This window comes from Limulus polyphemus, unplaced genomic scaffold (assembly GCF_000517525.1).
Source record: "Limulus polyphemus unplaced genomic scaffold, Limulus_polyphemus-2.1.2 Scaffold6056, whole genome shotgun sequence".
Lineage (NCBI taxonomy): Eukaryota > Metazoa > Arthropoda > Merostomata > Xiphosura > Limulidae > Limulus > Limulus polyphemus.
The window spans coordinates 11,742-24,501 of NW_013671666.1; the positions used below are offsets into that span (position 1 = coordinate 11,742).

At 31.6% G+C, this 12,760-nt stretch overlaps 1 protein-coding gene across 1 annotated transcript in view; it reads left to right on the forward strand.

Moving 5' to 3' along the window:
- The first annotated feature begins 375 nt into the window (after nucleotides 1–375).
- The window catches only part of LOC106473301 (N-chimaerin-like), a 21,726-nt gene continuing 9,341 nt past the window's right edge, over nucleotides 376–12,760 (forward strand). The window contains exons 1-7 of the mRNA XM_022401765.1: nucleotides 376–1,125; nucleotides 2,933–2,989; nucleotides 4,984–5,039; nucleotides 9,031–9,062; nucleotides 9,696–9,809; nucleotides 10,794–11,100; nucleotides 12,496–12,573. Coding sequence (XP_022257473.1) covers nucleotides 1,101–1,125; nucleotides 2,933–2,989; nucleotides 4,984–5,039; nucleotides 9,031–9,062; nucleotides 9,696–9,809; nucleotides 10,794–11,100; nucleotides 12,496–12,573 — 669 coding nt within the window. The 5' untranslated portion in view covers nucleotides 376–1,100. The remainder of the gene's footprint in view (nucleotides 1,126–2,932; nucleotides 2,990–4,983; nucleotides 5,040–9,030; nucleotides 9,063–9,695; nucleotides 9,810–10,793; nucleotides 11,101–12,495; nucleotides 12,574–12,760) is intronic.

Below are 12,760 nucleotides of genomic sequence, written 5' to 3' on the forward strand. Positions count from 1 at the left end.
AAGAAGGACTTTCTGTGGGAAGAGAACCCGACGAAAGACTTGTCCCGTGCCCGATGATGTCAATGGATGGCACTATATTTGATGGTCTTCAATGATGGACTTCGTTATCAACAAGAACAGTGGAAGAGCCTCTAACAACAAAAACGGTGTTTTGGCTGAAAGTTTTTATTCCTTTACGTAGACGGCGCTTTAAAAACCAAAGATAATAATTCGAATTTAAAATTGTATTTTTGAGTATAATAATGAAAATATTTTTCTGGCATATGATATAAAAGTATATTAATATATCTTATAAGAATAAACAATAATAGTTGCTATTAGATATGAAAATATATGACTGTTATTAATATTAATATGATGGTGTAGAGATTGGGTGTGGGTGGTTTACTTCAGCGTATTTAACGATCTGTAATTGTAAACTTCGGATTTATTTTCTTAAGTCAAATATCCAAAGAATTTATGAAAATGTATTAATTGATGAGTTAAGTAAACGTGTTATCATTAACAATATCTGAAATTTGCGTAAGGCTATTGAAACTGTAACGTTAATCTAATGGCCTTAGATTTAGTTCTTATATGTAGTTAGGCTTAAATGTACGATGTTAACAATATAATTACAATCATATGTTTTAAACGGTCAGCCACCTTTTTGAACTGTAATTTTAGAAAGTATATTTATATGACGTTAAATACCATTAGGAATATGGCATATATCTATAATAGATGAAGTTCAGTGAAATTATTAAAACAAAACCTGTAATATGTAAACATACTTCTCTTATGGTTTCATTATTAATCCTGAAAAAAAACTGACCAACATCAAAATTTTATGCTACAACTTCAATGGAAGAAAGTATTATTATACTACTACAAGTGTGTGTTGTAGCTATAGGTAACCATTAGCCTAGAATAAAATACTAGGCCTAGTACTACTATTTATACTACTAGTACCAGTACTACTAGTAGTAGATATCCTACCATTGTGATAAACTGCTAACTTTGACATTGAGCTAATGTCAAGTGAAACATAGTTTTATTATTAACTTAAGAATAGCATTTGACCAGATTCTACATTGCATGCTTGACCTTGAAAGTTGAAGATGGCACATCATTTATGTCAGGCAGGTGAGTAGAATTAATATGTGATATGCCAAAAAAAAAAAACGCGTTTAACAACCTAGTTAAGGTTAATAGAAAGTGGTGAAGCACTTACTGATAGAGCCAAAGTAGCCCTTTTTTACTGTATTAAGTGATCTAGAACTTGTGGAAAAGTGGTAGCTTCTATAAATTAATGTCAGACTTGGTTGTTATGTACTGATGTAATTTTTGTGTGTTTTCAATTACTTCAAATAACTCTTGTTTTATACAATGCAACATTCAAACATAATATTTTGATTTTGTTATTGTACTTTTACAATACTTTATTGTTTTAATTTATTGTGAATATTTATATAAATCTCTAACCCAAGATGATTAGGACAAATATTGAGTAAAACAAAATAAAATAGCCATAGTGTGAAGACAAATATGAATGAAGAGCTTAACAGTTAATCTTTCAAAACTGGAGTCTTGTAAAATATTGGTTGATTGTGAAAGCTGGAGCCTGGTGAAATATTGGTTGATTGTGAAAGCTGAAGCCATGGTGAAATATTGGTTGATTGTGAAAGCTGAAGCATGGTGAAATATTGGTTGATTGTGAAAGCTGAAGCATGGTGAAATATTGGTTGATTGTGAAAGCTGGAGCATGGTGAAATATTGGTTGATTGTGAAAGCTGGAGCCTGGAGAAATATTGGTTGATTGTAAAAGCACCTTTTTGTGATGACCTAATGATATTCCTATAAGTTTTGTTGTTAACAGAGTTGTGGAATAGTTTTCAGAGAGTGTTTTAAAAGATTTGAAATGACAAATCAGGCAAAACGTTATAAAATAAACATGCACAAAAAATAGTTTTCATGAAGTAAAAAACAATAGTAATAATTTGAAAATGTAGATTAGCAAGCTGTGTTATCAGTAAAGGCTTCTGGCTACTTGGTTAACTATTCTCTATGTTTTAGGACTTAATACAAAAATATAACATATCCAGTGTATTCATTGGAACTAATGGAAGGTTTTTATAATCTGTTTTTGATAAACTCAATAATAGGTAGGTTGTTTCTGTATTTAGAATAATGTAACGAAACATTTAAGGACAACAAGTAGCCTATTGTTTTATCGAGGTAGTCCTATACACTAAACTAAACTTTAAAAAAACACCCTCAAAGGCCAGCCCTTATCATTCAAATGTTTATCAGGCCTTCCCTTACGTTTCTTTAAACTTACTGCATCCACCACATCTTAAGGCAATCCATTCCAAAGGCCTACCATCCTGTTAGGAAAATAAAGCTGTCTTAGCTGAAGAAGACTCTTACTCTGCCAAAATTTATGTTCCCTAGTCTTACCATTCTCACCATTAAATATGAAAAAAGATGATTCATCAACACTGTCAATCCCTATAACTATCTTAAACACCTCAATCAGATTCCCTCTAACTCATCTTTTCTCAGGAGAAAATTTACTTGTATTTGTATGACAACTTTTTTACCACGGGTATCTTCCTAGTAGCCCTCCTTTCAACCCTTACCAACAAGTCAATGTCCTCCTTTGATAAGGAGACCAAGATTGAACCCAGTACTCCAAATGTGGCATAAAAAGTGACCCGTACAATGAAATTGTAAACTCTTTATATCGAATATTTCTGTAAATACATCCTACAATCTTATATGCCTTACCACTAGAAACAACACTGCTTGGATGGCTGTGAGAGACCAATCAACCAAAATGCCAAGATCATTTTCTTTCATAACACTGTTCAAGTTTTCCCAGCAATATAGGTATAGAAATGTTAATAATCACTATAGGCTTTTACTTTTATTTATTTCTCTCTTCATATAGGTGAAGAACGAAGGGCAGACAGGGTTAACGAGTTTCCTCACTTATGGAAGTCTTATTGTACGTATGATTGTAACCTTCATACATATCCATACATATTGTTATGATAAAGACATATGCCGATTATATTTTTTTATGTGCATGCTGTCTCTAGTTTATTTAATTAGTGTCACGATTCTCAAAAATAAACAAGTTACCGATATTGGGATTTTTGATTATTACTAGTTGTACTACTATTACAACTATCCAACTGATTGAAATATTTTCGTTATGTTTGTTGTTAAGCACATAGCTATGTAATGGGTTATCTCTGCCAAAAGTGGTTCTTGATATCTGATTTACAGCATTATAAGTTTTTTAGCCATCTCATGAGATTAACTGATTAGTTGAATGTAACTGATTAATGAGCTTGTTGATTTATCAATTAGAAAATTCCTCTAATTGCCTAGATCTTCCTCAACATAAACATAAAGTGACCTTAAGTTTCTAAGTTTTGTAAAAATATTTGATGCTTGGTTTTCATAACATTTTTTTTAAAGGGCTAGTTAGCTATTTGAGATTGGTATCAGTACAGTTATTTCACTGTATAACCTGCATGATCTGATTATTTTGGAAAATGATTAAACCATTGTTGGATATACAAAAGTTTCCAGGAGTTTCATTGTTGGATACAAAAAATTTAACAAGAAAACTGACTTTTTCCCTGTACTTCCCTTGCTTCAAGACTCATGCTTGTTTTGGGAATCCACTTGATATTTATCTGGTTTATTAGATTCATACTTGTTTTGGGAATCCACTTGATATTTATCTGGTTTATTAGATTCATACTTGTTTTGGGAATCCACTTGATAATCTAATAAACCAGATAAATCATATTATTTTGGGAATCCACTTGATATTTATCTGGTTTATTAGATTCATACTTGTTTTGGGAATCCACTTGATATTTATCTGGTTTATTAGATTCATACTTGTTTTGGGAATCCACTTGATATTTATCTGGTTTATTAGATTCATACTTGTTTTGGGAATCCACTTGATATTAATCTGGTTTATTAGATTCATACTTGTTTTGGGAATCCATTGGATATTAATCTGGTTTATTATACCATTTATATTTGGAAATGCAAACATGATGAAATCTTCTTGGTCAGAAACTTGTTCTTGTCTTTTAACCATTTATACTTCTGACATTATCTCATTGAATATACTATTTTATTAATATAAATTTTTATTAATTTAATAAAAACAGACCTTTAAAAGGAAACTTCTATTTCTTTAAAAACCAAGATTTATCAGTTGGATCCATACCCAGACAGAACAACATTTGTAAATTTTTTATGAAGTTAGTTAAAAAAGTAACATTTTTTTCTTGACCTACAGAACTTTTCTGTTTTTTGTGTAAATATTTCATTTTTAAATGTACCTTTGTGGGCTTCATTTTAGCCTCTCAAGCTGTCTTAGAGTAATGATCTAGTATTTGCATAAAAACCGTGGCTAATATTTATTCAAACTTTGCACTGCTGCTGTTTTAGTAACATAAAATCCACTAGTAGCATTTAAAATGTTGTTTTAAATTTATATGTTCTTTATTTTTATATATATGTTTGTTTTCGGTGGATATCAACATACACAAATGTTATATGCTAAATTAAGTACAAAAAGTCTATCAATAGGTAAAAAAAATTATGTTCTGTGCTTTGAACAGCTGTATGTATCTTCAATCTTCCTTGAATATTTTCAGATAAAAAGTCTCATCAACAAGTAAAAAATATGCAGCATGCTAACATGCTTTCTGTCATGTCTCGTTTATGGTAAAAGAAAAAACTATTAGTTTTGTGAAAATACAAACAAGTACATTTTATTTCTATTAGATACTGTCGTGTAAAAGGTTGTAAACCTAGAATTCACAAACTGATAAATATTTTCATAAACTAAATAAACTTTGAGTAAAATGTTTTGTTTTTTTTGTATAAAAAAGGGTTAAGTTTTCATATGCAGTTATAAATGTAGATCTGTGCAAGCACAAGAAGTTATTTATGAATTATTTACAGTGTACCAGCTTCAACAGCAAGCCCCAACTCCAAAACGCATTGTTTGCTCTCGTGAGGTAAGTACCTAAGTATTCTAATCAGCTTGAACAGTGCATGAGAGACATTGTTATTATTCACATTGCTTAGCTTTCTTCTTTCTGTGTCCGTAATGGAGCTGACGACTTTACAGTTTACATTCACTTATGGTTTTATTTTTGTATTTGTTCTCTACTTACTTTCATCATTATTTTTGTGAATATAATTTTATTAGCATCATGACTTCAGTCATGTTCTATAGAGTAACTATACAAATGTATGAGGAATACAGCATAGTAGTAACTATACAAATGCTATGCTGTATTCCTCATACATTTGTATAGTTACTGCTATGCTGTATTCCTCATACATTTGTATAGTTACTACTGTGCTGTATTCCTCATACAATGAAATATTTTTAGTCCAGAAATTGACAATCCAAATTATTCACAATCCAGATGATTTTGATAGACAATAACAGGAACTTTACTCAATACTCCAGACATTCATATTCCCAATCTGAATAGGAATTTCTTATAACAAACATGCATTTTCTATAATACATTATTCAGTAATCTACACATGATTTCACAAAAGTCAAGAAGGGGTCAATCAGTACTTGCACTCGAAATGGGTATCAGTTTACAACAATTTCTTGAGAACAATTCAGAGAAGGAACATACATAGATGTCGAGAGGTCGTCGTAGTGATTTATGCTACAGTTATGTCAAGTCACAGTGTATCAAAATAATAAAAATATCAGCATCATTAAAGGAAAGAAAATTAACGATAAGTCTTGATACCATCAGTCGGGATTTCAGTGTGGAAAGAAATGTCCTCATGGACAAATTAACCATACCTGACATCTTTGGCAGCAAAGAAAAGTGGATAAATTCAGATCAGCAAACAAGATATTGAAATGATTTTAACAAAATGCAAGGTCTGTATCTTTGGATGTGTGATGTTACATCAGAACTGCGTATTAATAACAAAATGCTTATTGTTTGGATGTGTGATGTTACATCATAACTGTGTATTAATGACAAAATGCTTATTGTTTGGATGTGTGATGTTACATCAGAACTGTGTATTAATGACAAAATGCTTATTGTTTGGATGTGTGATGTTACATCGTAACTGTGTATTAATGACAAAATGCTTATTGTGTGGATGTGTGATGTTACATCAAAACTGTATATTCATGACAAAATGCTTATTGAGAAGCTAATTACCTTGGACAGCAGCTTGGTGTAACAAATTTGGATACTTCTAAGGATGGGTACAACATTTCAAAGTTGGATACTCCTTAGGATGGGTACAACATTTCAAAGTTGGATACTCCTAAGGATGGGTACAACGTTTCAAAGTTGGATACTCCTTAGGATGGGTACAACATTTCAAAGTTGGATACTCCTGAAGATGGGTACAACATTTCAAAGTTGGATACTCCTGAGGATGGGTACAACGTTTCAAAGTTGGATACTCCTGAGGATGGGTACAACGCTTCAAAGTTGGATACTCCTGAGGATGGGTACAATGTTTCAAAGTTGGATACTCCTGAAGATGGGTACAACATTTCAAAGTTGGATACTCCTGAGGATGGGTACAACATTTCAAAGTTGGATACTCCTTAGGATGGGTACAAGATTTCAAAGTGGGATACTCCTTAGGATGGGTACAATGTTTCAAAGTTGAATACTCCTTAGGATGGGTACAACATTTCAAAGTTGGATACTCCTGAGGATGGGTACAACATTTCAAAGTTGGATACTCCTTAGGATGGGTACAACATTTCAAAGTTGGATACTCCTTAGGATGGGTACAACGTTTTAAAGTTGGATACTCCTGAGGATGGGTACAACGTTTCAGAGTTGGAAAGTAAAGCAGCAATTACTGCATGTCAAGAAGAGCTATGAGAGCTTAAATCACCAAGTTCGATGTGTAAAACAATCTGATGGTCTTGTAGCAGTTGCTTTGTGTGCTAATGCAAATGGTAGTGATAAGCCATTTATAATTGTGAAACCTAATTGACCAAGATGCTTTGAATCCTGTTGTCAATGCAAGATACAGGTGAAACAAGAAAGTTTGGATGATAATGTTTTTAGAGTGGTTGGAGGAGTTGAACCAAAGAATGATTTCGAGGAACAGGAAATTAATTTTCCCTCTGGACAGTGCTGCACCAAATCAAGAGCAGCCCATTTCAACACTGTACTATCTGCTGCCAAACACCACATCAGTGATACTGACATAATCAGGTCATTCAAAGTTTACTATCACTGTCAGCTGATTAGAAAGTACATAGAATGTGCTGTAAATATCCTTGAGGGTTTAACGAATGGTAAGTTCCACCTGGTTCGGTGTTACTATAACAACTGTTGTTAAGATTTTTACTGCAGCATGGACAGAGCAGAACTGTTGAGATGTCAGAAGTCATTAATGAGGTTGCTTCTGAAATTCATACCTCAATCTTGAGTAGTAATGATGCTTTGTAAGCTGGTCAATAGCTGGACATGTACTCGGCAAAATCAATTGGTCAAGAGTTGCCAGGTGAAGACATCATTTCCATTGTGTCTCATTAAGAGTGTGGTTACAATGAATTCTGACATCAAAAATGGCCCATCGATCCAGCCAGTCTGTGTGAATAAAGCACAATATAGCCTTCAAGACATCACCACATGGTTTGTGTGAAAATGATGACTTAATGTGTTATTTACTTAAAGCTGCAGAGGAACTTCAGAAGAAAAGTTTCAATTCAAAAGTAAACTTTGAGTATATCCTCCTTTTAAAGTGATCTGTTATATACTTGTGCAGGTAAGTTAGGTTTAATGAGTATGATGGGCTACAGTAAAAATTTTACAGTGACTCAAATCCTTATTTTTTTACATGTTATTGTTAAGTTTATTTTATTCAATCGAAAGTTTCGAAAGAAATATTTAATGAATATCAATGAAGTTGAAACTGACAATATATACTGAATGGAAGTTTCTGAATAAAAGTAAAAAAAAAATTGAAATTCTAAGATGAAAGAAAGTATCTTTAATTTTTTTCTAAACTGTCTCACAAAAAATTTTGGAAATTTCACAACCTAAAAAATACTAACATTATATGAATTTCTGAAACTAAATTCAGATACTATTTTGTAAGTTTGTACTCATTTTTATGCAATTTTGTTAAATATTTCTACTATGAAAAATTAGGATATTAAATCCAATCATTAAAGAGTTCCAAGTGTGATACATTCGCTTATTGTATGTTTTTTTTAGGTTACACTGATAATACAACATTTATAAAAGAACTTGCATCAAAACTTGATAGACATGTTACTGATTTTAAGGTCTTCTATCGTAAACATTTTATCACAATATAGTAGAAAATTGGATCATTTAATTGTGACTATAAAGTTTTATGTTGCTCTTGACTAGTGAGTTTTATAAAAGCTTTGTGTTGTTCTTCTAGCATGTACAAAATACTGCTGTGCTTCATGTTTCATTTTGATGTTTTAATAGTATTAATAATTGTAATATAATCTGTAATACTTTGATGTCATACTCTGTTTTAATAGTATTAATAATTGTAATCTGTAATACTTTGATGTCATACTCTGTTTTAATAGTATTAATAATTACAATATACTCTGTAATTCTGTCATACTCTGTTTTAATAGTATTAATATTTACAATATATTCTGTAATACTTTGATGTCATAGTCTGTTTTAATAGTATTAATAATTGTAATATAATCTGCAATACTTTGATGTCATAGTCTGTTTTAATAGTATTAATAATTACAATATACTCTGTAATTCTGTCATACTCTGTTTTAATAGTATTAATATTTACAATATATTCTGTAATACTTTGATGTTATAGTCTGTTTTAATAGTATTAATAATTACAATATAATCTCTAATACTTTGATGTCATAGTCTGTTTTAATAGTATTAATAATTACAATATACTCTGTAATTCTTTGTCATACTCTGTTTTAATAGTATTAATAATTACAATATACTCTGTAATTCTTTGTTTCAGGTTCCGAACAGACCTCTTCACTATGGTAGAGAGTAAGTTTTCAATTTGTGGTTTCTCAGGATTAACTCAAGGTTTTGTGTACTTATTATTATGTACAGAAGCTATGAATGTTTGTGGTTTCTCAGGATTAACTCAAGGTTTTGTGTACTTATTATTATGTATAGAAGCTATGAATGTTGTTTGTGGTTTCTCAGGATTAACTCAAGGTTTTGTTTACTTATTATTATGTATAGAAGCTATGAATATTGTTTGTGGTTTTTCAGGATTAACTCAAGGTTTTGTGTACTTATTATTATGTATAGAAGCTATGAATGTTGTATGGGGATTCTCAGGATTAACTCAAGGTTTTGTGTACTTATTATTATGTATAGAAGCTATGAATATTGTTTGTGGTTTCTCAAGATTAACTCAAGGTTTTGTGTACTTATTATTATGTATAGAAGCTATGAATATTGTTTGTGGTTTTTCAGGATTAACTCAAGGTTTTGTTTACTTATTATTATGTATAGAAGCTATGAATATTGTTTGTGGTTTCTCAAGATTAACTCAAGGTTTTGTTTACTTATTATGTATAGAAACTATGAATATTGTTTGTGGTTTCTCAGGATTAACTCAAGGTTTTGTGTACTTATTATTATGTATAGAAGCTATAAATATTGTTTCAGGTTTCATGGGATGATCTCCAGAGCAGAAACAGAATGGCAGCTTCATGAATGCGATGGATGTTACTTAGTGCGGGAAAGCCAGAGGGCTCCTGGTCAATACACCCTTAGCATGAGGTGGAGTTTTTATTTCTGGTTGATTGTACAGTTGGTTTGTTGTAGCTCAAGTCATCTAACTCTGTGCTTATTAGATCTTTTCAACATTTTTAAAAAAAAAGTAGATAATGCATAAGAAAATGAAATACATTGTACAAAGTAGTCATCAGGATGTATTAACATCATTTGATAACTGTTTCTGTGTGCTATGTTGTGAGATTTTTCAGATGTCCAGGTTATTGACACCTTTATTCTACTGGACAAACTTTAACTGAAATTAACAAAGTTAGTTCATCTTAACTTTAACTCATAAATCAAATACTAGAAATACTACGTATACAAACTGTGCACACTGTAAAATATCAGTCAGTTTCATCTTAACTTTAATTCAAAAATCAAATACTAGAAATACTACGTATACAAACTGTGCACACTGTAAACTATCAGTCAGTTTCATCTTAACTTTAACTCATAAATCAAATACTAGAAATACTACATATACAAACTGTGCACACTGTAAACTATCAGTCAGTTTCATCTTAACTTTAATTCAAAAATCAAGTGCTGAAAACATTACGTATACTATACACACTGTAAAGTGCTGAAAACATTACGTATACTATACACACTGTAAAGTGCTGAAAACATTACGTATACTATACACACTGTAAAATATCTTTCAGTCAAGATAATATTTGCCACTTGAGGGCAGTGTTTCATTCTGAGATAACTGGAAATTTCAGTTGTTTTTATGTCACTAAGGTTACTTAAACACAATAAATATAAAATACTACAGAACTATGATATATTTCTAATGATGTAATGACCTTCCGGGAATTACATCCTAGTAGCACAGAATCATCAGTCTAAGCCTTACTACCTTTAAATGATATTGAACTTTAACATCTATACAGGTTAGGTTTATCTGATAAAATATGCTGGCTGCTTTAGATTACAAGTCAAAGTGTTTGATGTTTTTTCATTTTATTATTTGTTTATTACCAGATTTATGGCAGCAACCAAAAATTTTCGTCTGTATTACGATGGAAAGCATTATGTGGGTGAAAAAAGATTCGACACGGTGCAGGATTTAGTAGCCGATGGTCTCATCACGCTATATCTTGAGTATAATGCTGCGGAATACATATCAATGATGTGTGTTCAGATAAAGTACGAAGAAAGTCCCTACATGACGTTAAGTTCTTATCAGCAAAAAATGCGTCAAATGAGGATTCAGAAGAGGTCAAGCTTTTCAAGCCAAGAAAGCAACAGCACTCGATCTCCACATGAATATGACAGACCTGCTGATGATGTAAGTCGAGCTATCGTTTTCTTTAGTTCCACGTGGGTTTCTTTTTTATCATTTTATTTTTGGATAAGTATAGTAGTACGCAGAATTAAGCTAAACATCTATAACCGATAAAAAAAAGTTATACAGTTCTGATAAGACACTACCAGGCTATTCAGTCAGTGTATATGTAATTGTCCCCCTGTAATTATACTGACTTATAATGCTAAAACCTGAGGTTACTTCCCTCTGGTGGACAGAGCACAGAAGAGTCCATTATGTAGTTTAGAGTTAAAATGAAACATAAAATATACGTTGTTTTTGTAATAAAAAGACAGATAAAATATTTAATAGACCAAAAAAAGTTAGAGAGTAGTAAGTTTCAAAAACTTAATTTACTAAAGGTGTGAATGAACACATTATTACAAGGGTTCCCGCTTTCTTTGTGTCAATAAGTTGGTACCAAGGATAAACAATTATTACAAGGGTTCCTGCTTTCTTTGTGTCAATAAGTTGGTACCAAGGATAAATAATTATTACAAGGGTTCCTGCTTTCTTTGTGTCAATAACTGGTACCAAGGATAAATAATTATTACAAGGGTTCCTGCTTTCTTTGTGTCAATAAGTTGGTACCAAGGATAAATAATTATTACAAGGGTTCCTGCTTTCTTTGTGTCAATAAGTTGGTACCAAGGATAAATAATTATTACAAGGGTTCCCACTTTCTTTGTTTCAATAAATTAGTACCAAGGATAAACAATTATTACAAGGGTTCCCACTTTCTTTGTGTCAATAAATTAGTACCAAGGATAAATAATTATTACGAGGGTTCCTGCTTTTTTGTGTCAATAAATTAGTACCGAGGATAAATAGCAAAGGGCATTAAATAGATAAAGGAGCTGATACCAGTAAACCAATGTAGATTTTATTGTTTCAGTAATCCACAAGAGAACATGAATAAAGAGGAAAGACTAGTGAGATAAGGGTTTTAAAGTACATAATTTTTTATTCATTGGTAAGAGCCTATTTAATTTGTATCAAATTATTCAAAACTTGTGTAAGTTTTCACTGCCACGGAATACATGTTCCCTCCCCCAAAGTACAGTCATAGGTACATATATATATTTGACACACTATATAATCTTTGTTTCAGAGTTCAAAAGTGTGATAATAACAACATGTGAATTTGAAATTTTGTACCATAATGAAAAAAAAAGAGAATTTCCTTTCAAACTTTCTAAATCTTAAAGTAAGTGGCTTTTATTTTTATTGCGTATAGGAAACTAAACCTGGCATTATGAAAGAGTTGGTTATAAATGTGCCACTTGAAGTGTTAACACTATCATTTTGCACATGTTGTAAGAACAGCGGTTGTTTTGTCATTGAATATGTGAAGTAAGGATATACTTTATTTTTCAGATAGGAATATTTTTCCAAGAAGATTCAGTACTGGGTGATATTGATGTCCATCGCTTTGAGAAGCCTCACAACTTCAGGGTAAGTGTGGGTGATATTGATGTCCATCGCTTTGAGAAGCCTCACAACTTCAGGGTAAGTGTGGGTGATATTGATGTCCATCGCTTTGAGAAGCCTCACAATTTCAGGGTAAGTGTGGGTGATATTGATGTCCATCGCTTTGAGAAGCCTCACAACTTCAGGGTAAGTGTGAGTGATATTGATGTTC